Source organism: Electrophorus electricus, chromosome 8, assembly GCF_013358815.1.
Source record: "Electrophorus electricus isolate fEleEle1 chromosome 8, fEleEle1.pri, whole genome shotgun sequence".
NCBI lineage: Eukaryota > Metazoa > Chordata > Actinopteri > Gymnotiformes > Gymnotidae > Electrophorus > Electrophorus electricus.
The window spans coordinates 13,140,169-13,168,158 of NC_049542.1; the positions used below are offsets into that span (position 1 = coordinate 13,140,169).

General features: G+C 39.8%; 3 protein-coding genes across 6 annotated transcripts; all 3 read left to right on the top strand.

Annotated features, from left to right (window-relative positions):
• The first annotated feature begins 412 nt into the window (after positions 1 to 412).
• hoxa3a (homeobox A3a) lies at positions 413 to 27,728 on the top strand. 4 transcript variants are annotated; one of them, XM_027014906.2, is made up of 5 exons: positions 5,946 to 6,027; positions 21,090 to 21,150; positions 22,600 to 22,748; positions 24,464 to 25,001; positions 26,666 to 27,728. In XM_027014906.2, exons 4-5 carry the CDS (start codon positions 24,581 to 24,583, stop codon positions 27,469 to 27,471), a joined length of 1,227 nt encoding a protein of 408 aa, XP_026870707.2. In that variant the 5' UTR covers positions 5,946 to 6,027; positions 21,090 to 21,150; positions 22,600 to 22,748; positions 24,464 to 24,580; the 3' UTR covers positions 27,472 to 27,728. The 4 variants fall into 4 exon arrangements, with proteins under 4 accessions (XP_026870709.2, XP_026870707.2, XP_026870706.2 ...); XM_027014908.2 differs by lacking the exons at positions 5,946 to 6,027; positions 22,600 to 22,748 and adding an exon at positions 413 to 494; XM_027014905.2 differs by lacking the exon at positions 22,600 to 22,748.
• On the top strand, positions 2,611 to 4,422 carry hoxa5a (homeobox A5a). The gene is made up of 2 exons (XM_027014914.2): positions 2,611 to 3,790; positions 4,170 to 4,422. The coding sequence occupies exons 1-2, from the start codon at positions 3,223 to 3,225 to the stop codon at positions 4,415 to 4,417; spliced, it is 816 nt and encodes a 271-aa protein (XP_026870715.2). The 5' UTR covers positions 2,611 to 3,222; the 3' UTR covers positions 4,418 to 4,422.
• hoxa4a (homeobox A4a) lies at positions 12,042 to 14,112 on the top strand. The gene is made up of 2 exons (XM_027014915.2): positions 12,042 to 12,524; positions 12,996 to 14,112. The coding sequence occupies exons 1-2, from the start codon at positions 12,113 to 12,115 to the stop codon at positions 13,319 to 13,321; spliced, it is 738 nt and encodes a 245-aa protein (XP_026870716.1). The 5' UTR covers positions 12,042 to 12,112; the 3' UTR covers positions 13,322 to 14,112.
• Positions 27,729 to 27,990: the final 262 nt, after the last annotated feature.

The following is a 27,990-nucleotide window of genomic DNA, read 5'->3' on the forward strand; positions in this document are numbered from 1 at the left end:
ATCGAATGTAAAATGGCGCCTTGCAAAGATCTTTGCTTTCCCGCCCTTGCTTCTCCTGCTACCCCAGAGCGCGACTATAAATCTGCTGTTGTTTATGAAAATTTACTACTGCTGTAGAACTTTATGAGGCCATATGGTTTCCTATTGGATGGTGGTAGTCACATGATTTTAAGGTCCCAGGACCGTGAACTTTTTATTTGCGCGAGTCCTTTCCCCAGAATAGGGTTGCATTCTTCCCTGTACTACGCTTGCTCTCTCTCTCGTTTCGACAGCTTGGATTATTGTTATTTTGTTTGTTTTTGTAGTTCTGTAGTTACAGGTTTGTTTAGAGTCATTGGCAAGGCGCCGTCAATTAGACGGAGTGCTGACCACTACTGGGATGAAGCCTTGCACGACGAATGAACTGAGCTGTCAGATGCTTTCCGTTTCCCGCGCGTGCCCAGCTGTTTGTACTTGTTTCTGCTGCTTGGAAGGAGCACCGAACACCGTCACGGGTAGGATTACGGGACCGTCGTCATGTTTAAATGCACCAACAGCTGTAATCATATGCGATTTTTAATTTAATAAGAATATACAAAGGACACGAGTACACGAATAACGACAACAATAATAATGCTTGTTACTGTAGTTATTATTGCCTGTGTTGCGTTTGATTCCGTCGTGGGTCAATAGAACCATCGATTCATGTAATCAAGTCGAGGGAGGAAACATTACCTTTGTGTTCGCAAGACGTACTGCTTTTAGTTTATACTGAATGAATATAAGTTTGTTGTGTGACGCCAGTTTTGGGGCGCCAGACAGATTTACTTTAACATATGCAACATATGTCTCTGTTTTGGACTAGGATTAGTTTGAACTGAAGATACACTTTAAACCTGCCTTCTGGTGGCGCTGTGACATAATGCTCAATGCAGTTAGCAACACAACAGTTTCCTGGTTTCATATTAAAGTAAATGTTATGAAAGACACTAAAGGCTCTGCATGTTAAAATTAAATGAAGAATTCCTGGCTGTTTAGAAATTCATGCTTTCTAGAATATCCCATTTCTCTTTAACAGTAGAAGGTATTATTTATTTGTACGTCTGTAGATATTATATTGCTTTCCATAAGCTATTTCTTTTTTGACGCGTTTAATCAGATATTTTTAGCAATTTTAATGGACCAACCTAGCCATTATAACTTCCCCTTGAAGCATGTGATTTTATCTGCAATTCACTGTCCATCCTAAAACGTAACAGCATATTTAGCAGCATTTGGTCAGCCGCAGCAGTGAATGTGTGTTTGTGACTTTTTCTCGTATTTGAGTATCCTAATACAATCCTGCATTTGGTCTACCATGACAGTCTTGCATTTATCTTTACATGCATTCGAACTATAGTAATGCTATTTATTCTGTTTTACTTATCTCCCTGTCGAGCACTTAGGCCTTTTTTACGTACCGTAGCCCGAAAGTGTCTAATGTATAAAATGAAGTGTTTTGTTTCTTTGCCACCATCGGCGTCATTATCACCACCACAATCATATACTGTTTTTACGAAGTGGTGTTGTAGGTTTGCTGTGCTATAAACGCTAAAGATAACTGAAAATAATCAGCACCGAAAACAACCTTTTGCGTGATTATGTTGCGTTTGTTGTTGCTGTTGTTGTTGTTTGTTTGTTTGTTTGTTTGTTTTTTGCTTTGCATGGTTACAAATGAATAACGCCTGAGGCAATTATGTTCTGGACGTTGGCAGGGAGTGGACTGTAGTTCCCAAGGTTAAATGAATATATGCACCTTAAGTTTGTTTCCAAATTTAAGAGCCTTGATTTTTGTCACTGACGTTTTAAGGTGTCAATAATGATATCTGTGCAGTCATTCTGAGGTACAATTGTGTCACTGTGACAAACATTCACAATTAGCCATGTTCCAGTGTTATGAATCGATCCGACTACTTTATTTGCCTATGTGTAAAGGTCTACTTATATTATATTATGTCTAGCTGATGATTCGATATACATGACACAATGTCATTGTCATTTACGTCATTTGGGCAGTATAGAGTAAAGATGCTGGCGCTCTTCCGCTGCTGAGGCACGACGTTAGACACCGAATCCCATGTTCGTCGCGTAAAATCGGTAATTTAATGAGCATATAAAAGAGTGCATGAGAATATAAAAAAGGAAATCGCATGTTGAAGAAGAAATTCATCTTCCTTTTAAATGACCACTGTACTCAACAATCACATAAACAAGAAAAACATCACAATGGCAACAAACTCCCCCAACACAAGAAAAAACACATAGGACCTATCTTTTTGCATTAATATATGCAATGACTTAAAGCAACAGTTACTCAACCGATCGATTTGTTACCGTTCGCGATAATCAATAAAGCTGCGACCCTATCTCTTAAATCTAATAACTATTTATATCGCCACGAAAAGATAGGAATAGCATACATATTCAGAATTTAAAGGTCATCTAAATGTTTATCTTATCTCGAGACAGTACCAACGATTTTATTAGAGTGTATTAACCAAAAACTTAAGGCTACGGTGAAAGTAACATTAATTTTATGCAAGGCATAAAAAAAACAGTTACAATTCCATTTGGATTGGACTAGCCTTTTGTAGCATATAAATGTACATACTTTGAAGAATTGTTGGTAGTGGTCTTCCATTTGATCATTAGATTAATTTGATCTATTAGACTCCATTGCATTCAACAAATATTTCGTCTTTCATAGAGACGTCAGAGCATTGTGCATTGTCTTAGAAGCAATAATTTTTCTGCAGCAAAGCCGTTAACCTCTGCATGACCCTGTAACTGCTTTGTCCTGGGACTGGAGATATTGGAAATTCCCTTATTTTACCAAAGGGTGGCGCACAACTACAATTCTAAACAGACACCGGCCACTACCTATACACTGGTGCGCGCTCTCGTCTTAAAAGATACCACCCAGATTTCCTGCTTGCGCGCCAGTTTACCGCTGGAGGTCATCGGAGAGGATTTACGACTGGTCAACAAAAACACGTGACTTCAAGCCGTACCCCATATTTGGACGCATACGTAAGAGAGCGTGAAGTCTGTGTCTCAGTCATTTCCATAATTCATCATAAATTGTGCAAGGCGCAATAGACGCTCAAAACCATCAAGAGACACAAATCAAGCGCATCCGCTATTGTTCTCTCCACGGCTGTAATAACACCGACTAAACAATTATAAGATAATCAGTGACAACCAATGAGCTCTTATTTTGTGAACTCATTCTGCGGTCGCTATCCAAATGGCGCGGATTATCCGTTACACAACTATGGAGATCATAGTTCTAGTGACCAATACAGGAACTCTACGAGCATGCATTCCAGCAGGTATGGCTATGGATACAATGGAATGGATCTCAGCACCGGCCGTTCCACGACTGACCACTTCGTCTCCTCCGGTGAACGAGCTCAAAGCTATAGTCATAGCCCAACGGCGACGCCTGTCGATGCACGATACAATCAACCGGTCACCGCAAGTAATGCGCCTTCGCAATCGCCACCCCCTGACACTCTCGCGTGCTCCTCCGTCGAATGTTCTCCAGTTAGAGAACCTTCTCATCGCGCCCTAAAAAACTCCATGCCGAATTCTACCGGTTCTGCGTCCAGTGGCGGTGACGCGTTTCTGAGTTGTGAAGACGTCCCCAAAACGTGCACCAGCATGGAGGAAGAGAAAGCGACGGGAAGTGTGCAGGCGACTTCACAGTGTGTGTCTGAAACCCCTCAACCACAAATATATCCCTGGATGCGAAAACTTCACCTAAGTCACGGTAAAATATTATTAAAAAAGAGATAAAGGCAGTTCTTATTTCCCCTTGTTTATTTTGCCATGTTTTGTGTCTTAGAAGTTTCAATCGATACCATTTTAAGAACGGAAAAATGTTGTGGTAAATGAATGTATAATAAGACTATGTTTTGCATGTATGCATTATTTTTGTTAAATAAATACAGTCGAAATGTTTATTTAGATACCTTATGTGTATCTAATTCTTTGCATGTTGGCTGTCTACAGGTGTATATTTTAATAGTGTAGAGCTAATTTTCAAAACACCGTAGTTTCAGTTTTAAAAGTGCCTCTTTTTGAGCTTATCTGTTTGTTTATCTTACGTTTTCTGGTGTTTAAGGAATTGGACCTTTTGATATTTACAGACTTGGCTGGCCGAGAGGGAAAGAGGGCGCGAACAGCCTACACGCGCTACCAAACACTTGAGCTGGAGAAGGAATTCCACTTCAACCGGTACCTGACTCGTCGCAGGCGGATAGAAATTGCACATGCGCTCTGCCTCTCAGAACGACAAATCAAAATATGGTTTCAAAATCGGAGAATGAAATGGAAAAAGGACAACAAGATGAAAAGTATGAGCATGGCGGCTGCGGGGGGTTTATACCGGCCCTGAGTGTGTGTGTGTGTGTGTGTGTGTGTGTGTGTGTGTGTGTGTGTGTGTGTGTGTGTGTGTGTGTGTGTGTGTGTGTGTGTGTGTGTGTGTGTGTCTGTGTTAAAAGTGTCCGCTCAGTTAATACGGGATATGAGCTTTTCCCCTTTCCTGAGCGCAACAGTCTGTGACACATTGAACTCCCCGTTGTTGCTTGTGATCTGAGCATTTCCTATGGGTTTTGAAGTAAAATGCACCGCTGCATATTAAAGTCGTGTGTAGAATTAGAATATCCATATGAAAGTGTAAATTAACTTATTATTACTTATCTACAATTTTGGAGAAAAGTGTTTGAGGTATCCACCGAATGCATTTCGTAAAATGTAAACGGTAGCTTATATTGCACTTATAAAAAGGATGATAAAAGTGAAGATCATATTGGGTAATAAAGGTTGTGCTGTGTTGTGTAATGTGTAAATATGTCTTGATGGATATGTTTATTTTGTTCATCGCAAATTTCAGGTGAGTTTATAGACATTTTTTGCAGTTAGGCGGAGGTAGTGGGCCGCGCGCGCTCGTGTGTCTACGTGTGTATGTGTGTGTGTGTGTGTGTGGGGGGGGTCCTACTATATTTTAACACTGCTGTAAAAACATAGCAGTACATTGTGAAATTTGTTTGCACGTTATCCCATAAAGACAACTACTCGCAGTATTCATCTTTAGTTTCTAATTAACGTTCTAGGCAAATTATTGTAATTTTGCTATCTGATGAAGTTTTGTAAATAAATAGGCGACAACTGGAAATTCAGCGGATATAATAATGTCGCTGGTAATTATGGTTTAAGGTTAAGCCAATAAAAATTTTTATTTCGCTTCTGCGTCACATTTCTTTAAAGTGTTTACTGTGTAACTGATTTGATTTCTGTAAAAATGTAGTGTATTGCTAAACCATTATGTGGTGGCTAGTATTAAGTAAAATATTGTTACATGAAATAAAACATTAACAAAAGTTAAAATATTGGATTTCAAATGTTATCTTAAATATTCAGTTCAACGGAATGAAAGTATTTCCGTTTAAGATTTCTTTGAGGAAGCCAATATGTTCTGGGGGGAAAGGTTGACTTTCTACGCCTTGTCAGAACGTTCAACAGGTAGGAGCACTCGTGCTAGGTTTGTGCGTGCGGGGAACATCTGGTTCCCTTGCTGTTGTCTTAGCAGAGACTGTACTTCAGTGACCAGTTTGTACTTCTCTATGGAAAATAGCTCAGAATTTTCACTTGCAAACTTAATTAGGCCTTGTGGCATTCTGCCTTCATAACACTGGGCCGTGGAACTAAGAAGGAGGCTTAGCCCATGAATCAGGTCGTAAAAATCATCCAGGGCGCGAGGACAGATAGGCTCGCTGCCCATTAAACAGTCACGTGGTGGCCATTAAAGGGGGTTTATGGTTTTGGGGAGTCGACAGTATATTGCATATAACATCTAATCGCACTGACGCGGAGCTACTTTGATTCTTTTTGTAGACGGTAGAGGCGTTCCTTGAAAGTTGCAACCGTTGGTTCTTGCATATCATCTCGCTATGGACTGGAATCACGACGACTGGGTTTGCTCCGCAGGGCGAGAGTTGCCTTGTGGTAAGTGTGTTTTGATTCCTTGTGTTTTAAATCTTTTTCTCCTGTGGTGAGCTGTTAAGTTACATTCTCAGGAAAGTTTCCCCTCTCTGCATTATGTTCGTGATGTTGCAGAGGTGGTTTTGTAAACACAGACAGAACTCTAGGACGTTTTCGGGGTTTTGGAAGCGAGGACAGAGCCGTTTGTACCCATATATAGTGATACCCTGAATTAATATGTCCTTATTTTCTTCATCTGCTTTAATGTGAAGCGCATCGTCGTTCAATGCGCGCGCAGACCCAGTATTTGGAGCCGCGTGCAAGGGTGCCTTTTGGTGTGTAGAAAACAAACTTCAAATACTAATGGTTCTAGTAAACATGGCGCATATAGAATACTTCTGAAATATGACATATATTTAAACTGTATATTTTTGATGCTTTCCCTTTGTTGGTCTGCAAGGTTAGAAATTGTATATGTTGGCTTTCATTTAGAGCGAGAACACACTCAGACGTCACCTTATGACATGCACTAGTACAGAATCAAACGTTAGGTCACAAATGAATCCTATATTCCTCGAGCACAGAACAATATACAGTTATGTTTTTGTTCAGTGTCCGTGTTTCTGTAGCGGTTTTCAATGTTTGTGCGGTTTGATTGCACGAATGAAAGTTTACTAAGGGATTCGAATGTTCTTCCACACATGCCTTGTCCCCGTCTGTACAGTCAACTCGGCGCCTCCGGGTTGGTCTTTTCAGGTGCACTTCAGTAGTTCCTGCCTATTTCTACGGCTATGTAGATTCCTGTACTGACTTTTAAATAATCCGAGTTCACTGTCTGAGCTCGTCAATTTATACGTTCATGTTTTTCAGTGATGTTTAGGTTATAAACTGCTGCACACAGACTCATAAATGAATCAGAAAAGTAATAAGACCTTTCCGAGAGGAATGTAAATATTACATTTATCAAAAATACGTTTATCAAAATCTTTCATCACACTTTCTCATCATTAGCCTTTACTACCAAAATTTTAAAATTGTACCATAACCATTAATTAACGTCCACTATAACGGTCTATTGACGCCAGAGGACAATTAGACCACGGAATCCTCTTGAGGTTCTGGTTAATTAGAAAATGGTTACTTAGGAAAGTGGGGGCAGGAGAGACAGAATGAACCAGTGAATGAGACAGAAGAGAGAAAAAAATGTCCCTACTCTTGGTTCACCGCGAGGTCAGCGGCGGCAGGAAGATGAACGTGCACGCGCCGTGAGCCACCAGCAGAGCTCGCTTTTGGCCAAGTTCACTGTCACCCGCACTGCGCGCCCCTGCACCCGGTACGGGAGAAACAGATTAAGAGAAAGAATCATCACGCATCTATACCTTAATTAGTAGTTTGTGTGTGTGCGCACACGCTGACAGAGAGAGAAAGGGGGAGGGAGAGACGACAAATGTTGAAACTGAAATATTCAAGAGCGTTCATTGAAAACTTTATTGTAAAAGAGCTGTGTCTATCTGTGCATAGACAGAGAAACATTGTAAAGGGGAAGAGAAAGATTATAAAAGGTAGGAGTTGGTCGGGGGGGCTGGGGTCAAAAGTGTACTGATGAACACGTCGCCGTCATCTGTTCTGGTAGAGTGCGATGCCAGTGTTATAATGACACAAAAGATCGAAAAGCTGTGAATCGCGCGAGTTCGGGGCTAACCTCGCGATGAACTCTGCAAGCCGAATGACCCTGGGTTAGCAACCTCCAGAGGCTGCCTCCTTCGCCTGTGCCGCTAAGATTAAGTGTCAGGGGTTTATTGGAGGGCTTGATTGGTGAACTTCCTTTGAATAAATCAGATTTGATGAGCAAAAGACCCGGGCAACATTTACATGCTACGATTGATATTCTCACGCTGTATATATGCGGGCAGGCTGTCTCTCCAGCTCATTTTAAGGGATTTTGGCTCACCTAAATAATCCTTAGTTGTACATTATAGCATGTGAAACATTCCTTAGTTGCCCGTCACGAAATTAATGAAATGGCAAGAAATGGCACCGTAATACTTTTTAGGGTGTTATTTCATTAACATATTAATTGTCTAAACAGTAGATAGCACAAAACCGAAATCAATTCATTTAAATATCTATTAACTGTTGCCTTATCTCTACTTCGTCAGAATGGCTGAATCTACAGGATAGGCTATGAACCTTTTCTTGTTACATCTAAGGCTTGCAGTTTTATCAGTTCGCAATCCCATAAACGCTTTTCAACTGCATTTGTATTCCGCTCTGACAAATCAAAGACATATTTTTAAAAGCTGGTTTTGAAATGTAACAAGCGAATTATTAATTTAATAATTGAGTATATTTTCTTTGCAAAGAGTTAATACAAAATAATTTCGATTTCGTTTAAGTAAATGTTATACATTGCATTTGTCATATTATGTGTAAAAAGTGTGAAATTATCATAAACATGCAAAACAGACAAATAGCTTAACAGTACAATTGGGCTAGACAGAGCAGTTAGATATAGAGATATGTCTTCTCAGCGTAGGTGTTGTAACTCTAGGTAAGATTTTTAACTGCGCTATTTATTTACACAGTTTAATTTTAGGTTTTGGTTATTTCAGTGGGAAAGTAGCACCATTGTTTTGACATGTTAAATGTTGACATAAGAACGTAAATGTGTATCCAAATGAGAACGTAAGTATATGGTTACAAATTATTTTGTTTGAATTTTCGGTATTGCGCGAGTAGCCCTGGTAAGTCATCTTACAGCCAAGTGTGCCATATTACCATCGTATCTGTGATGCCAGTTACTCATCTTTCCAATGCCTATCTATGCTAACTTTGTCAGTCTTTTGTCAAAACCTTGTGTGGTTTTACCGCCATATTTAGAATTTTATGTTTGAGAAAAACAATGCTGATTTCAGAAATAATGCTCTAGAAATTCATCTGATTTTTTTACACTATATTGGTAAATTTTGGGAATACATGTGCACTGATAAATTTAAAATTGTGAATAAGATCTGGATTTACTTAGTGAGTGCATGGTATATAAAGCGTTCTGTCTGAGGAAAGGATATTCATCCTGCTCTGCGTAAATTAGTTTAATTAAATTCCAGGCTATATTTTCTATAATTTCTGTAAATCATGTAGGTTGTTCTCCAAATTACTTATCTGAATGTGGAGTTGGGAGAATAAAATGTGTCAATAACAAGAACCTATATAACATTTATAAACCAGAAGGTTTAAATAGGAGTTTATAGAAATGGCAATATGACAGATTTTACGGGTCTCCTAAGAATCAGACATTGTGTCTGCGTGAAAGATCATGTGGTAACGCTCAGGTTTGTAGGTACGCTGACCGTTCAATTGAAGGCCTACACTATTTTTCCAGAAGGACGCAAACAGCTTTTAATAGCATTTGTGAATGTATATATTAATAATCTAATACGGTGGGTCTGTTGCTACAGCTTTTTAAACTAAACCTTTGAGTTTACAGCTCATTAGCCTACTTAGTACGCTGTTAACACCACCACCACACGAATAACAAAACAATAATAATAATAATAGCAATCCCTGGGAAGATCAGTGTCTTTTAAACAACAAGAACAACAGCAGCAACAACAACAACAACAACAACAACAATATTAATTAACAATAACAATAATATATTAATAGCAATCCCTGGGATGATCACTGTCTTTTACAGACGGAAGCCTGCATTATACAAATGGTTTAAATTCAGATCTCCGCCCCATCGGCCTACTTTTTTGCTGATGATTCTTCATCTTTTTTTGGGTGCTGTTGAGTGCCGACCTCCGAAAGCACCCCTGATGACTCCCTTGGGCACTAACCCAGCGGAGGAAGCTAAGTCCAAGGCCGGGGTGAAAGCCAGGTCACTGCGTCTAACAAATATGAAAATGTCGTCGTTTCTGAGGGCACGCCTTGTTGTTTAACAAAGACTGTCAATGAGCAAGATTAATCAGAGGAGGAATGGAAATCGAGTCATTAAGAGGTCAGTCCAAGTTATCTCTGAGTGACGATTAATTCGCCAGGCAAAACGAAGTCAAACACTTCTGTCGCTGTATGGCCGCACATGCTCTCCTGAGTTCAATAATAAGCGACTCAGAGAGCTCTGGAAAATTTCTCGATTTGGAATTTAAAAACATAATTACTCTTAAATAAATGTAAAAGTATTTATAATAAATGTTTACCTAAATATTTATTTAGATATTAAAAACAGGTTTTGCATGGAACACTGTCGGAGTTCAAGCTACTTGACGGGAGGAGGAGGTAGGCATCATTTCAGTTTATTTGGGCAGGCGCCGTGGCACGTGAGGTCAGAGATACCTTCCTGCCTGCGGGCTCAAGGTTGACGGGTCTTTCTATAAGACAGTGTAGTATTTGAAAGAAGGAGACTGCATAGTTTCGTTATTGAAAGGTTGTTGAATTGTTTATTGGAAGGTTATTTGAATATCCCAGTGTATTTGCATTTGTATATTTCAGACTGGTGTTGCTAAAGTGTTTGCTAGTGGCCTTGCTGTAGATACAGACTAAATCAGACTATGTAACCGATTACGGCCGGTTTAATTATTAAAGAGGAACATGAATATGGAGGCCATATTGTGTAAAATAAAAGAAAAACGTGTTTTTAACTTGATTTATGTGAAACCTTGATAACTGAGATTTTAGATATTTTGAAATTATTATAAATCATTAATAGCGCGAATAAAGATGAAGACAAAAACAAAACTAGCTGGTGGAAAAAAATCTTCAGAACCTACGTCAGTAGAACAAAAAGAAGCAAAGTTTATATATATATATATATATATATATATATATATATATATATATATATATAGAGAGAGAGAGAGAGAGAGAGAGAGAGAGAGAGAGAGAGAGAGAGAGAGAGAGAGAGAGAGCGATAGATAGATAGATAGATAGATAGATAGATAGATAGATAGATAGATAGATAGATAGATAGATAGATTACACTATCACTGCTTGATCTAATCTGGTTGCTAAAACATCAGTCACTATCCCTCTAAAGAGCCGTTAGTGAATTTGTTGTGGGGTAACGCATTATAATACGACATTGTAACAAAATTGTTTTCCCATTTGATTCATAGACTATCACATAGTCGTATGTGGCGAGTTATTATGCAATTGTTATCACGTAGCCGTATATGGTGAGTTGTTATCCAGGTGTTATAGCCACGTGTGGTAAGTTGTTACGCAGTGTGTTTATGTTTTTGGAGAGGGCACAAAAGGTTTTCTTAAAGGAATGCGCCTCTCGCAAGCACACTATTTTCTATGACATAAACTGGTGCAGATGCAACGAAACACTACTGAAAGTGAGATCCTGCTCACGCTGAACGCTACAATCGCATGGCCTCTCTGCGCTTTGGCTATATTTGGCTCAGTCCTCTCGAAAAAATAACGCACTAGTAGTTGTTTTTGAGGATATTCTTTGTAAAATATTCTAAAAGGAAGGATATTTGCTGTACTGTACGTAGGACAGTTACATTTAGATAGTTCATTATGCTTGTTCGATGTCACCTCATATAAATTGTACGTTTTATGTTGGTAATAACTAGGTAATCGGAAAAAAAGGTGTCCAGAGCCTTGGTTGATCTCTTTCTTATCAAATATCGCCTAGTAGACAATGTAGTTGCCTTCGAATAGTGAAATCACCTTAACTAACCGTTATATCACCGCTTCAGCTGTGTGATATTACCTAGATGTATGCCTTGACAGAAATTCTTCCTTTTCACCAAATAGGCCAGTGTTTTTGAATGAATAGTGATTCTTATTAGTAGGCATCTTTACCTCAGTGCGATCTTTCGTCATCTATATGAAGCCAGATGGTAACTTGGTAGAATTTTCCATCTATACTTTAATTTAAGAAGAAAACGGACGCAATATCGGCCATTCGACTTTTCGTTACGCCTGGCCTGCTATTGGTGCTTGTTTACACGGCACTCACAGTAGATTGTGATTGGACACTTTAGTCACGTGACTAGTCAACTTTGTACATTTGACAGGGGGAGTAGGTGGGTTTTGGAGAGATCAGGAAAACGACAGCGCGATAAAAATTAGAATTGTTGCACTTCACAAATTAATGACCATGAGTTCCTACTTGATCAATTCAAATTACATCGAACCCTCTTTCCCACCGTGTGAGGAGTATCAACAGAATGGCTACATCCCCGTCTCTTCTGACTACTACGAGCGACAGAAAGATTCGGGTTTTCCCCATCACGAAGAGGCAACATACCCGCGGTCAAACTATCAAGACCCGAGCTTTGATTACGGTAACCTCTCAACCAACAGTCTAATCGATTTCAACGATCGGCATCACATACAACCTCAGTCTGTTACCCCAAATCATGGGCCCCACCTCAGTACCGAGAGCTGCACGGGAGCGGCGGCAACCAAGGACTGCAGCGTCGCCACAGAGGCGCTCTCTAACCCACAAGAAGGGAAAGAGCCCGTGGTCTATCCCTGGATGAAGAAAGTCCACGTTAATACCAGTAAGTATACGTCATGGGTAGTAAAACACTGGTAACTCAGCGGAAAACGTCTATCGGAACGCAAGAACATGCTCAGTAGCATTTTCGTCCCTCATCTGAGCGATTTACAACCCCGGAGACGTTGCCGCGGTAATTAGGAACCGTCGTAAATTTTGTCTGTTTTGTTTCTGCCGGGCCATCTGCATCTGTTTCTAACTCAAAGACGACCTATCATTTAACCAGTGTTTTCGGTAATAATTTTCTTAGATACGGGGCTGCTGGCTCTTATCTCAAAGTCTCAAAGTAGGTCTATATTAAAATGTAATAGGCTAGTAATACATAAAGAAACGTAGCCCGTGTCATATAACAAATAACTCTATTTGTCTATTGTGGTGCTGTTTAAAACTATTAGTGAGTAACCACGTGGAGTTCATAGTCACACATGACCGTGAATATCGGTAACACCTACTTGATTTTTGATTGTTTGTTTAGTGACCGCTAACTATTCTGGAGGAGCGCCTAAGAGGTCACGCACCGCCTACACTCGCCAGCAAGCGCTGGAGCTTGAGAAGGAGTTTCACTTTAACCGATACCTGACCCGCCGTCGGCGGGTGGAGATAGCACACACCATGTGTTTGTCGGAGCGACAAGTAAAGATTTGGTTCCAGAACCGCCGCATGAAGTGGAAGAAAGATCACAAGTTGCCCAATACAAAGATCCGCTCCGCGAACTCTTCGTCCTCCAACCATCCAGTCAAAACGGACGCGAACCAGCATCAGCAGACACTGCTTCCCACGCCGTGTTCAACGAGCCTATAGTTACGGAGGAACGTCAGAACCGACAGAACTGCGCGAGGCAGAACACTACACGGAACAGTATTCGCATCGAAACTTCACAGGGTCACTTTCTATTTAAAGTTGGGTGGGACAGCTACACTCCACCCGCTCGTTTGTTTCATCGCTCGTCTTATCCTCTGAATTCAAACATTTTCAGATGGAAAATGTATCCGTCCGACATGGTTAGATGGCATTTTTCTTTTTTATTGAACAATGGCGTAGCCTAGCATAACTAAACTTGAAGTATGGACGATAACGTGTTTGCTAACGATATTAAACTCTGTCAGACACTATTACAGCGGATAGTAGACTAAGCGTGGAGCTTGCATTCGGGTCGATGTCCAGTTCATGGAGATGGGTCCAATGGCGCGTGTACAAAGCTCATGAAGGCACAAATCTCGTGCTAGAGGGAAACCCCAGTTTTGTTTGTCTTTGTCCCACGTATTAGAGCGTGTTGTATGACGTCATCCAAGCTGTGAATAATCGTGTATTTAGTTATTTGTATATTGGTGGATATTGTTGTGCTGTTTTAGTATATACGCAAGTAATTGTATCAGTATAAATAATAAATGAATGTTTTGTGAATAATCTTTAGATAATCCCTTGTTAAAATTTAGGAGTTCTAATTTTACGATAGACCCATTTAACATGTTAAGCGAACATCAGACGCGTTTATGTCCAGGAAATATATAAGAAGCTATATTCTACATTAACATCGTCAAAAGATGTTTTCATTAGAATTTCTCTAATAAGCGTTCATTAACTCTAAGTAACACGTTACGGAGGAGACACTCGTCTGACCTATATAAACGTGCTGTTATTAGATGAGTTAATTAGTTGCTGAATCGCTGCTTTGGACCACAGCAAACGCACCTTGGTTGATTTTTGGGGGAAACTTCGAGCATTCACTTTAAATATATAGAATCCCATCACTTAATAATAATAAACAAATCAGCACGCTGTTAATTGGCCAGTTCAGTACGATCAGCACGCTGTCATGGGCCTATACATGGAGCTATGTGCTAAATTTCAAAATAATTGAATCTTTGTTAAAGTTTCTTTGATTAGATGTTACCCTATGTATTGATGTCAAAAGCAACTTTCATAGCTCATGTGGTGTGCTATTACTCTGCAGAAGGCTTATTCACGAACGTAATGAATATCGACAGGTTACAAATAAAAGGTAGACTTTATACAGCTTAACATAATCATGTAATTCCTCTGCACCTTTGTCAGTATGTATCAGTATGTCTTGCAGTGTGATGGTAAATATATATTTTAACAAACTGAGGAAAAACGCCTTTCGGTTTATCTGTACGATCATACATTTTTTCTTACTTCTTATCGCGTCGGTCAGTCATGAGTACGGAACTGAATATTATTCACACACCTGCAGAATTTCATATGTAAACTTTTAATGCTAACTTATGAACTTGTAAATAATATTTTATTGTTACATAATCCTACCTCTATTTGTAGCTGGGCCTGACGTGATATTTGTTGAATGATACCGAATTCTATGTTAAGGAATTATTTTTCATTAAATGAGACATGTAGCTGATTTACATAAATATATTAAAGATAATTAGGCATAGGCGTAGTGCTTAAATCACACGTGTCTACGCTTATACTACAGCTTATATTGCTTATACTACATTTAAGGTATACTTTGTTTTCCATTATTATTACTGTGGTTTTTAACCTGTTCAACACTGTTCAATGATGATACAATGGAATAAAACCGCGTCATTTTTAAATTAACGTTACAGCAACAGAGATTTCAAAAGCTAAATGTATTGATAGTTACGACCCTGCTCTGACTCTACGCTGTAACAGAAATGTTTATTGTTATAACAGACTCCCAAAGCTCGTCTTCGTTGAAATTGTCGGGTTTAATTTTTTTCCGTGTCAGGCAGTACCTGCTGGATTCTGACCGTTTTGAGTTCACGCAAGGGACACAGGGACTCTGTCCAATCATGAAACTCCAGCACTATGCATGACCCCTAACCTCTGACCTCATCATCTCCAGGGCCCTCTCCTGCAGGGAACGTATTTTCCTTGGACGCATGGGGCAGTAGTGGAACTTAAATATAGCCTTGCCTAAAGAGGGAGTTCATATATATATATATATATATATATATATATATATATATATATATATATATATATATATATATATATATATATATATATATATATATATATATATATATATATATATAATTTATTTATTTTTTTTCGAGAGAGCAAGTGTAGAGAACTGTTAAATAAAGAATTAATGAAACAATGTATTTGTATAGTATACTAATCTGCCTGATATATAGTTCTGAAAGGCCTTAACGTGTGAAGTAATTGTATTGCTTGGCGCCAACCCAGTGAGGCCCACGCGTGATTCTGGGGTGTGTTGAAATTAGCGACACTGAAGTATTTATGAAATTAAATGTTTCATCAATGACAGCGCATTTATTGTGACTGAGATCTCGTCAGACAGAAATTTAAACTTCTCTCGTAGACTGAGGTCACTTCTCAACCTACCGTGCTTAAAGTTTAATTGACTTGCTCACGTGACCCTATTAAATAATACATATCTCCAGCTCAGAAATAGATGCCAGAATTCGAGAATATTTTTCATTTTATCGTCGACCGTTGATTCAGTAACCACCAAGTCCTCCGCCTCCAGGTCTTGCTACTTCTGTAACTGATCTTCACATTTCCCGCACGTCAGTGTAAGTACAAAAAGAAATTTCAATTATTTTGAAAAAATTATGTCATTATTCATATCGTTTTGTTCATCACTGTGAGTATGACGTAAAACTGAACATAAGAAAACTGGAAAGGTATAATGTACAAATGTATTGATGTTACTGGGACAAATTTTTTTTGATGATAAATAATGTCCAAACACAGCACTGTGATTTAACAATTGTCAGGTTACAGTATTAGTTCCTTTCAGTATCTCAATCTTTACAGTGCAGACATCTTACAGTAGGCTTCCAAATCAAGCTTTACGGTGCAGACAGGCGGCTATAGAGCTATATACATATCAAAATCATAAGAGGAAAACGTCAGTAACGATCATGTTATCCTGGCTATATTCTTAATATCGCGATAAGCTGTAATTATAAGTGGTATGTTTTTGCACATCTTGTTTTTTCAGTAATTAGGAAGTTTTAAAACCTGAACATCATAACTTAATCTGTTCAAGATTGACAAAACAGCGGTTTAGATGAGTAAAATGATTTTATGATTTGAGAATAAGTCTAATTTTTCATGCGTTATATTGCAACTACAGTGTTCTAACAAATCGCAACACAAGCGCTCAACATGGAAAAATGAAACGTATCTAGAAACTGTGATCATCTCAAACATTGCCGTGTCCATTAATTATTTATCTTTACCACAAGACCTATTTCAACCCAAGGGCCTTTACGCATGAATGTCTACAGTGTTCGGCATGATTGACGTAAGGATGTCCTTCTGAGTCTTATAAAAAGCTCCTTAAAATCAGTGGTTACATATTAACTGAGCTTGCAATCAATAGCCGTGCTTCAGTAAGAAAAAAAAATGTCTAGACACATATTAAAACAACAACAATAACACTAATGATAATAATGACGCGAAACAATATCATACTTATTTGTGGATGTGGAGAAGCGCGTCAAAGTAACAACATGCGATTAGGCTGTTTTTTCAAAATACCTCAAAACAAAATATAGTTCCTTCAGTCTTCCGTCTCGGATAGCAAATTCAGTGAGGTTGTACTTTCAAATAAGCGGACAACGTCGTAAGATTGCTCCAAGGGCGCTGAGTGTCGCGTTATTATTAGACTTGATGTTGGCTGCTGTAAACCCAGAAAGAAGAGTTGTCTTCGAATGAGAGCGGCGGTAACGTTATCCACGCTGTAAGAGCTCTAAATGTCAACACTGAGGAAAGGCATGCTCCTTTACTTGACCGGCAAATTGTCTGATAACTCCTTGCTGTGTAACAATCTGTTGACGGAATAACAGCGGGAAGAAATCTGCAATGCTCCGTAGGCCAACACGTGTCTGTAACGCTTGAATATGCATCCATCTGAACATCTGCCAGCCAGATCATTTAAGTGTAAAGTTGTCATTTATTTTCAGGTGAGACAGTGAAAACGTATCGAGTAATGTATCGGGTTAAAGGACTTAAGAAGCTTCTTCTGACGCCGCGAGCATACAGATTTAGAGGACAAGCGCGGTATAGTACTCAGTAGAAACAAAAACAATAACTTTACATCCACTAATTAAAAATAATTTGGGAATGTTTGAAGCCCAAAATATAATCCCAGTTTATGAGAAGAAAATTCATTACGTGAAAATCTGGATTTAGGCTTCATAAAATCTTTACAAAGTCGTAGGCACCGTCGGACTCTAAATTCTGCTTAAAGAGTTTTTAACAGTAATGATAGTATAGTTTTACACCATTAAAATGACTTCCCGAAAGGTAAAAATCAACTATGTCAAATAAAGTTTTTCTTACTTTGGTTTAAAGTTTTTCATAGGACAAAGGAACGCTGGAGAATGGGGAGAGGTTCCATGCCCAAGTGAGTTGATTAATGGTGCTCAGGACTACCACATCCGCTGGACGAGCCTGCGGTTTGAAAACTGTTGCCTGAACACAAGCGCCAAAAAGTGGCACATCACATATTTCGTGGGCCAGGTCATTCCTCACCAATCTTTCAGTTGTTTTCTTGTTCATTTTGCCTTAATCGTTACTCCTTTGTAGATTATTTAACTTACATGAAATATTTGTCATTATTCTATTGTATTGCGATATTAGCTGGACTTCAAGTTCATACACGACTCCAGCCATTCACAGCGTGCAAGGTTTGAACTTTTCAGGTTTATCTGTTGATCTGAAATGCTTAACCGCGGTATTGCTGGAGAGCTTGTGTTTCGGGCACTTTGCATTTTGGACTTTAAAGGTTTAAACCTTTTTACAGGCGCTTCAGTAAAACGACAAAAATAGAGACCGTTATGACCGGGAGAGGGCCACCTTGCGCTCGAGTGCATTAACTCTACGTTAATTTTGCACATATTTCTGTTGGATAGCTACGTACTCCTTTGCTATCATACAAAGAGGGCACATGATTTCCGTTCATAAGAAAGGGAAGGGGTGGGGGTGAGCAATGCGAAAAAAAACAAACTGGAAGCCCCTTTAGCGCCTGATAAAAGGAAGAAACGCCAATGTTGAGTGATCTGCATGCCAGCCATAAAACAGGGATTTCCTCGCGCAGAAAAGCTCCAGTCCCTCCACTCATTACATCCATTCATATACCGTCCGGGGCACTCCTCACCTTTAACAACCACCCGCAACCACATCCCGCGCCGCACACACACACACACACACACACACACACACACACACACACACACACACACACACACACACACACACACACACACACACACCACTTCCACCATAACAACAACCTCATTACACACAGTCACCTAAAAAAAAAAGTTCATTTAATGCGAGGTGTTAAAAGAAATCAACGAACTCAAACGCCACAGAAAAAGACTACCTCAGACGTAATCCGAAGTTTCGAGCGGAAGTAACGGGACCACGAGCACTCACCGCTCGCTCTTCCCTTCGTCTGCCTGCCAGACGGCCCCCATTAATGATTCACAGATTCAAATAAAGGTTTTTAAGTTAGACCACGTGAATCACGTGAGCAGGGCGCATAATATGGGTGCAAAATAATGGCTAGGGGTTGGGGGGAGCGCGTGCTGGAAAGCCTTGGTCTGATATGGTGCTGACTATGCGAACCCACTTCACGAGAGTGGGGTCGGGCCATTGTGAACCATACTGGGGAGAAAGATACATTGAGAGAAGAGATAGATAGAGAGAAGGGTAAAACAGGGTTAGAGAAACAGGCCAGAGGCTCGTTTTGTGGACGGTATTATATGTCATGCACTAGTATGTTTTTCTTCACGGACGAGGAGTGAGGACCTGTGTGCGAGGAGGATGGATTTTATTTTGAGGTATTTCCGTTGATTGTTCCTTACTCTCGTGCGTTATAGCAGCTCACGGAAAAGGTCACTGGCAGTAGACCTGTGTAGAACAGAGAATGACAGAGCCGAGCCTAAGATTATCCATGAGGTTAGGATTACTTTACAATCTAATCGATATTTACTCATTACAGTACAGATGTTGTAACAATCAGAGTTACACATGCAGCACGCTTATGAAACAGAGCCAAGTGTACTCAGGCTTGGCGTCATTTATCTTGGACAACTGCTACTGGTTTTATTTCTAAACCAAAATTCAAACCAGGATTCAAAAGCTTTCGATCCGGTATTCCACCTGGAATCTGTTGACTGGGCTATTTGATTCCTCTATTTGTTGTATGACCGATACTTTGTTTCTTAAATGTTGACGTAGGAGTGTACTGACTGTCAGGAGCGGCCGTGGCCTATTTGATGTTTGTAAATAAAATCGGCCAAATGAATGTTTTGTAAAAGGTTTTTTTTTTTACTCGGTCCCATTTTATTCAGTTAAACTAATAAGGCTTAATGAACGTTTTCCTGTTATACAATTACTTATTTTTAAAAATTATTGTTTGGTTTTAACGTGTTGGTTATGTTCTGATTTATCTTATATTCTGAAGCAGCTGATAAAACCTGACTAATTCAAAGGCATTTATATTTTGTATTTTAAAATGTTATGTAGGTCTCCTGGCCTGTGTCGTTTTGCCACCTGAGAAAGATTTTACTTTTCAGTTATTGCTTGTATAGGCTAAATAATTACTAACTGCTGAGTATGTCTCCTATTCTGGGACTCTAGTGTGTGGTTATGTTCTATTAAACATACTTGTTTGTAGAGAGTGTGTAAACGGGATATTCTCCGGAAAAATAAATCACAAGACAACGAATAAAACTCACTGGAACAGTGGCGGGTCGTTTGATGTGGGAGCTCGCAAGGGAAACGAGGATATAATGCAAGACGGAGTATCGTGCAGAAGCGCGCAACTGTGCCGAGGTCACGGCGCTCGAGCCTTGATTTATGGGCTGGGGGACTTTGGGCAGCCGCTGTTCACGAGCTAATGAGTATTCGATCCAAATTCGCTAGCAAGGAGACAAAAAGGAAATAAATGAAAGAAAGAAAGAAAGAAATAAATAAAGAAAGAAAGAAAGAAAGAAAGAAAGAAAGAAAGAAAGAAAGAAAGAAAGAAAGAAGTACAGTGGATGCATTTTCAATAGTTTTATGCAATTGCTTCTATTTTTTTGAACTCCGACATTATGTTAATCCCATTGGTATTGTCTAATGTGGACCATCAGAATGTTTACATTGTTTGGTTTGCAACCTTTTTTTTCAGTTTAAGTTTTAATGTAAAATAAACGTATATTTTGCATATTATTGTTCGTTTTAGTAGACCGATACAACTGTAATAATTACGAACTGATTCATTTAATATGAAACTGGCTTTTACTTTGATATTAGCCTTTGTGTTTAGTTTGTATGTGATCAAGCAAAGTGTTGATTCTCTTTTATTAGATTATAATCATATGATGCATACTACCACTGTTGTTAAAACCAGTTTTTGTGGGGTGCATTTAATATATTTCAAATCTTTAAGATTATTACTTTTATAATGTTGATGAAACGAAGTCAATACACTACTTTACTACTTTACAACACTTCACAAAGAGATTCGGCCATTTATTCAAAGCAACTATGGCTTTGCATGCAAGCTTTTAATTTCATTTTGTTTTTTTTCCCGCAGAATTCCACCTAAATGAAACAGATCCAGCCATAGGCCTGCGAGAGTCTACGCACCTTCCAAGGTAAGTTCGCTTGTGCCATTCATCGATTATTGCTGTAAGTTTGCTTTTTATTGTTCGCTTATATTTCTTAATAAAGGCTGACGCACATAAACAAACAAACAAACAAACACACACACACAAACATCCCCCCCCCCACACACACTATCCCTATGAATAATTTGCTCTCTTCCACTTGTCTTACTGATGCAATTTTTCATTATAAACTCGTCTCTTTGAACACTTCCTCAAGAAATATCTTCTTCGTGTGTTACTGCCTTAACTAAATCACTGCGACGTGGCAGTAAGGAGCCGAGGTTTAATGAAATACCCGTTCAACTCTTTGTCTGCTGTAATGGAATATCACGAGGCTTCTTGACTGGTTTATTGACACTTAACCTCACAGTTAGTGACTCGTCAAAGAAATCCCAGAGTCATCAGTTTAATATAAACAATTACGTAAATAATTCTTTATTTTTTGTTCAGAAATGCTGACTCTGTCAAAAAATGCACATTCAAGGATTTTTAGGATCCCACGCGTCAGCCCACGCGCTCCAAAACTCGTTCTCTGTTCGCTGTCTTCCCCTGTTTGTAAGAGGTAAAGAGTCCTGTTTACAGCTGTTTTTGGGAGGCGTAAAAAATGTTTGGCCGAGATGCAACACTAGACCCACTTCTGAAAATTCGTTTGTTTGAAGACGTGTTGCCATATTAAATAAAATGATTCACCATCATTCAATTGTTCCGAAATCATCTCATTTTACGTTGTCCTTAATATATTGTCTTTGTCGCTTGACCTGACAATGCACGTAAATTTCACATCGACAGTGAAATTAATGTGTGTTGCTCTTGCGAGATATAACTATGTATCAGATTACGTGTAAGATACATTGCCTCAAATGATATGAAGTTGGTTTAGGGTTACCAGCTGGAGCACCGGTAGTAGAAAAAAAGAGGTGTTTACTGTAAATTAGAAATGTTAAAATCGTTTTTATGACCTTCATACCAGATTTTAGTTATTCCGAAAACGTGCTCAAAATTCCATTGGGGTCATTATATACTTTTAATGAGCTATGAACTATTCACGCTTACAAGGGAGAACTAGGGAGTTAGGTTTAAGACGCCACTTCATTTGCATAATTTTTCTTGTCTGTGGTGACGCTGTTTCGAGGGAGTTCACTGGAGTGTGCGAGCGAATGTGTGCGCGCGTTAGCGTGTCTGAATGTGTATGTTGCAGGACTCATTTAAGCGCAGCCCATGGCCGGATTTAATAACGAGCGTTAGAACACGGGCACTTCATCTGTAAATTAAAGCGAATGGGCAGCGGCCTATTTGCATGACCGGGGCAGAAGGAACTGCTTTTGTAATCTCGCGGTTTTACTGGTCTTCAACGGTTGGGAAAAAGGAAAAATCAACAAGAAAGGAATTTTTGAGTTCTATTCCAGCTCGAGTGTGATTCGCCGCTTCCTTTTACAGCTGCTGTCTCCCATGACTCTTCCAAGCATGGCTTGCGCTTTGTTGCTGTCTTCTCGAATTAACTTTTCTCTGGACCCGCGTTTGATCGATTTCTGCCGCTGAATGAGAGAAGCTCGCGCCGTGCTGCGCACTGCTCGTCAGAGTGGAAGGTAAGCGAGCAAGAAGCAGAGCTCTCGCGTGGCTGTTAAATGGCGGAGTTTGTGATTTATGACCGCGCGACTAAAATCTCGGTTCAGGGAGAGTTCACACTCACACATGCACACATTCACTCACAGGCAAACCAGATTTCACCCGGCGCGGCAGCGGGGCTCTCTATGCTCTGAGACTCGCTCTTCTCACAGCTTTTGTCTGTATAGATAGCATTAGAGAGAAAATTGATGTGGGCCAAATTTGGATGGCTTGTGTAGAAACAGAAAAGGCCTTTCTTCTCACTTTATGAGTGTTTATGTTCTGCTGCTTCAGCTTGTTGTGTTCCAGCAGCTTCTGCTGCGAGAGCTGTTTTCTGTTCTCACGTGTTTCCATTGTGTTACCCATATAATAAGAATATTATTAAATAGAAAACTATATTATTATTATTATTATTATTATTATTATTATTATTAATAATAATAATAATAATAATAATAATAATAATTTATTTTATTTTTTCGCAGGTTACAGGTTGGCCATATTGTTGTGGTAGTCTACAGTTTGGGTCCGAAATGCATAAGCGCTGATGCTTTCATATGTTCAATTGTAGCTTATAGGGACACCTTGATTATATATTTCTGTTTCTAAGCATTTATGTGAAATTGAATGCAACCTATTAGGACTAACCAAAATGTCAGAAATCGTAGGAAAAAAAATGGATGAAATTCTTCAGTAATTTGTAGTATAAATCTTTGGTAAAATTACGGTATATAATAACTGTACTTAAAGACATCTCAACGGCAGGACAGAGTAGGCTATATTCATTTGCTATCATATTGACACTGTTAATGCTTAAGCATTTTCATTCCAATTGTTGGTTAGAATTTATTATGACTTATCAATATAGACAGTACGTTTTGTCTACTATGTAGATCGTATTTTGATTTTTGTGTAATTTCCGTTAATGGGTTAGCTGTAGTTAATGCCATACGTAAATGCGCCTGCCATCAGTTGACGGGGCTCTTGATCTGCTTCTCTCCCTAACTTGGTAATCCTCATACATCAGCGGGTGCTGTATAGGCGCGACAGCACCCATTATTATGGGCTGGCGAGGAAAGGTTCACGGCGTGGTCATAGAGACGCACGCCCGGTTTTTCAGGTTTCCCATAGGACCGCCATCCATCTTTGTTGTGCCTTCGCGAAAGGTGGGGAATGCGGTCGTTATGGTGTCACGGACAGCTGTGGCGCGCGGGCTAAGGCTTCAGAGTGGGAATGGAAGAGGTTCTCCCGACTATAGAGCTCAGTCCTGCACGTAGAGGCCGGGACACAGAAAATATGCTCCAGATACTTACACACAACACTGGAAAAACGGGCACAAGCTAACGTCTGAAATAACGGACTTTGTTTTGGGGGTGGTTAGTTTAAGTGTGTTTCGCAGAGAAAATGTAGCTGTCTCACGTGTATGTAACTTATATACACAGGTTCTTATCAGGGAAGTTTTATTATAGCAGGACAGGGAGTTTCCGACCATGGCTGTTAATGCTTTTTGAATATAGCCTATGTATTGTCAGTGTTCATGGTGTTATGTTGGCTGGGTTATTTGGCTATTGTTGCAGTCCACCATAAGGTAAGTGGCGACCGACCCTCCCGATCTCTCTTCAGTGTCAGCCAGGCTTTGAAAAGTAAGATGGATAGGGCCTATTTCACTCGCCCACCGTATCTCCTTTCGCCTTAGGTTCACCCGAGGAGCCAATTGGCGGAGGGGAGTCACGTGACCACGTTGTGCCAATGTTCTTCTACAACGGTGTCAGGACCCTGTCAGCTAGTGAAATAAACACTGGGAAACGGCGAGATGCAAAAGGCGACCTACTACGACAGTTCGGCAATTTACAGCGGCTACTCCTATCAAAGAGCGAATGGCTTAGGTTATGATGCCAATCCGCAGCAGTATCTTCACGTGGATAGTGACTACCTTCGACCAGCCTGCTCCCTACAGTCCCCGGCAGGCTCCGCGACGCTGCACAAACCCAGCGACATCACAGAAGGCTGCGTGCAGGGCGAAGGCACTCAGGAGAGCCCAGCACCCGACGGTGATCAGCCCACCACGGTGTCCGTCGGGGCGCCGTCCCCCAGTGCCCTAACCCAAAACTCAAGCAATGGCCACAGTGCTAAGAACCAAGGTTCCCCAACATCGGCCACCCGGAAGCAAATCTTCCCCTGGATGAAGGAGTCACGTCAGAACACCAAACAGAAATCCTGTAGCACCAGTTCAGGTGATTCTAACAGTTAGCAAGTCTGCACGAAAAAATTATAAACTGTGGCATAAGTTTAGTATGACGTTTAGTATTTAATAAATCAGTCGTAAGTAATTAGGAGGTATGGCCCCACATTTGTTACTGGCATACATTTGAAAAGGTGTAAGATAACGTAAAAGATGACGGTAGCACGAGAATTTGATTGTCCAGTGCGGCATGTAGCCTGTAATTGTCCATAATCTGGCTATTGGCAAGGTTATTGCTGCGTGTAGTCTAATAATAACGTTTTTGGAACACCGAGACTCTGAAATAAGTGGCAGACTTTGAAATGATAGGTTTATAAATATCGAGTATATAGGCTACACTTATAAATAATCTATCGTTCCCCTCAATATTACAGTAGACATTTTTGAAACTTAAATATTATATTAATTTAGTCGATATTGTAGTTGTGAGACAAAGTGTAATGTCCTGTGTAAAGAACCAAAATATTTGCTTTCAATATAAAGTGCGATAATAATTGGGCGCTTCCAAGAATAATAAAAAATACTTTTTGTAAAATCGTGATTTTATGGTTACAGGTGAAAGCGAAATTAAAATGTAGGCCTAATTTGTATATTAGACAGTAATTTGTAGAGAGCTTTCACGCTGTGCTAGAGTAGCCATAAACAACAAAAATAAACAAACCAGGCACCTGTTTCAATTTGTCATCGTATTTTTTAGAGATTGGTGTAGTCCTTTCGATTAAATGTATTCCGGATCCACAGTTTCAACTAAGGGCATTTAGGCTGCAAAGCCTCTCTCTCTCTCTCTCTCTCTCTCTCTCTCTCTCTCTCTCTCTCTCTCTCTCTCTCTCTCTCTCTCTCTCTCTCTCTCTCTATATATATATATATATATATATATATATATATATATATATATATATATATATACACACACACAAATAAATAAAGAAATATAAATATAAATATATATATATATATATACACAAATAAATAAAGAAATATAAATATATATATATATATATATATATATATATATATATATATATATATATATATAATGTTTATTTGTTTGGAAACTTTCGTTTTGTCACCTTGGCTAGTATGCTATGTATTAATCCACGCTAGAAGGGAACTATGAAAACAGAAGTAAAAGCTAAGTACAAAAATGAAACGACAAGATAAAACAAGCCAGTTCAGGTGTAGTGTGCATAAGGAACTACACAACCGTATAGCATAAATAAGAGAAGCTGTCAAGACGTTCGCTGCTTCTCTTCCTGGGTAGATTTTATCTCGTGCTCCTTTCTCTCGCTCTCTCTCTCTCGCTCTCTCTCTCTCTCTCTCTCTCTCTCTCTCTGTAGTGTGTAATGTAGTGTGTTAAAACGCTCTAAGCAACAAGTTTATTATATTAAATATATTTTGTGCTGTGCAATTACAGCAATAACGTTTATTAATGTTTTTACAATGCATTAAATGTACCACACAAGGCAGGATTTCATTAAAATGTCTTTGTCCCACTAGGGGCGCTGTTTTTTCATCGTGGAATGACTCTGAACCGAAGCCAAAATGTATATATTTCGCTAATGCTTATTTCTGAAGACATTCAAAATATAGTTATATTTTTGCACTATATTAGCAGCCTACATTGTGCTGATTAGTCTCTTCTTTGTATTTGAGCAGCAGAAAGCTGTACTGGAGACAAGAGCCCGCCACACTCCGCCGCTTCAAAACGTGCCCGGACCGCGTACACGAGCGCACAGCTGGTGGAGCTCGAGAAGGAGTTCCATTTCAACCGTTACCTTTGCCGCCCGCGACGAGTAGAGATGGCTAATCTACTCAACCTGACAGAACGCCAGATAAAGATCTGGTTCCAGAACCGCAGGATGAAGTACAAAAAAGACCAGAAAGGGCTCGGGATGTTGCCGTCACCTGGAGGACAGTCCCCGCACAGCCCTGTTCCTCCGCCTTCAGGTGGAGTGGGAGGAGGAGGGGGTGGATATTTAGGTTCAGTGCATTCGATGGTAAACAGCGTACCCTACGATGCACCGTCCCCAACATCCTATAGGAAATCTCAGTCTAACGCATACAACCTTCCTACGTCATATCCACCAACTCTTAACACTTCCTTAAGCAATTGCCCGCCTTCTCAGAAGCGGTATCCGGGGACCGGCGCAGCCACGCCCGAGTACGATACGCACCATCTCCAAGGCAACAATAACTACGCGACGCATGTGCAGGGCAGTCCTGTGTATGTCGGTGGCAATGGAAACTACATGGATAGCATGGGCAGCACGGGAGCCTCAGTGTTTGGCCTAACACATCTCTCACAGCCTCCGCATGGCAATATCGACTACAACGGTGCAGTTACCATGGGGAACAGCCATCACCGTGGGCCGTGCGAGCCAGCTCCGTGCACGTACACGGACCTTACACCGCACTACTCTCAGGGAAGAATTCAAGAAGCGCCTAAACTGACTCATCTGTAGTCTGGGATTATTCCCCCTTTTGCTTTCTCTGTTCACTGGCGCGTGCCCTTCACTGCTCAATCGCCACAGTCAATCTTACGTTTTGTTTCTTATAATTTTCTTGAATGAAGTAGTTTAGTATTTTTTTTTTTTAAATATAGTGTTATAGTTCCACAGCCTTAGTGGCCCGTGTTGGGCTCCATGCGACAGCACATATATGCCTAATGTTATCTTTATTTCATCATATATATATATATATATATATATATGAAAAAAAACAAGCAGGGTATAGTGAACACATTTTGCTTCTCTCTTTTAAATGTGAATTCAAAGTTGAGTTTTTAAGATCTTTGTCCTCAATCCAAGATTTTTTCCTTTTGTTGTATTTTTCTTATTTGCATTTTGTTGCACTTGAGGAAGGATTTACCCGCGAGCTGAATCGCTCGTCCAGCAGGCTAACTGCTCGAGCTCGTGCAGGTCTTTATTTATTTTACTCCAGTGGACTATGGAGTCCCAGTATTATCTTGCCGATCCCCGAAA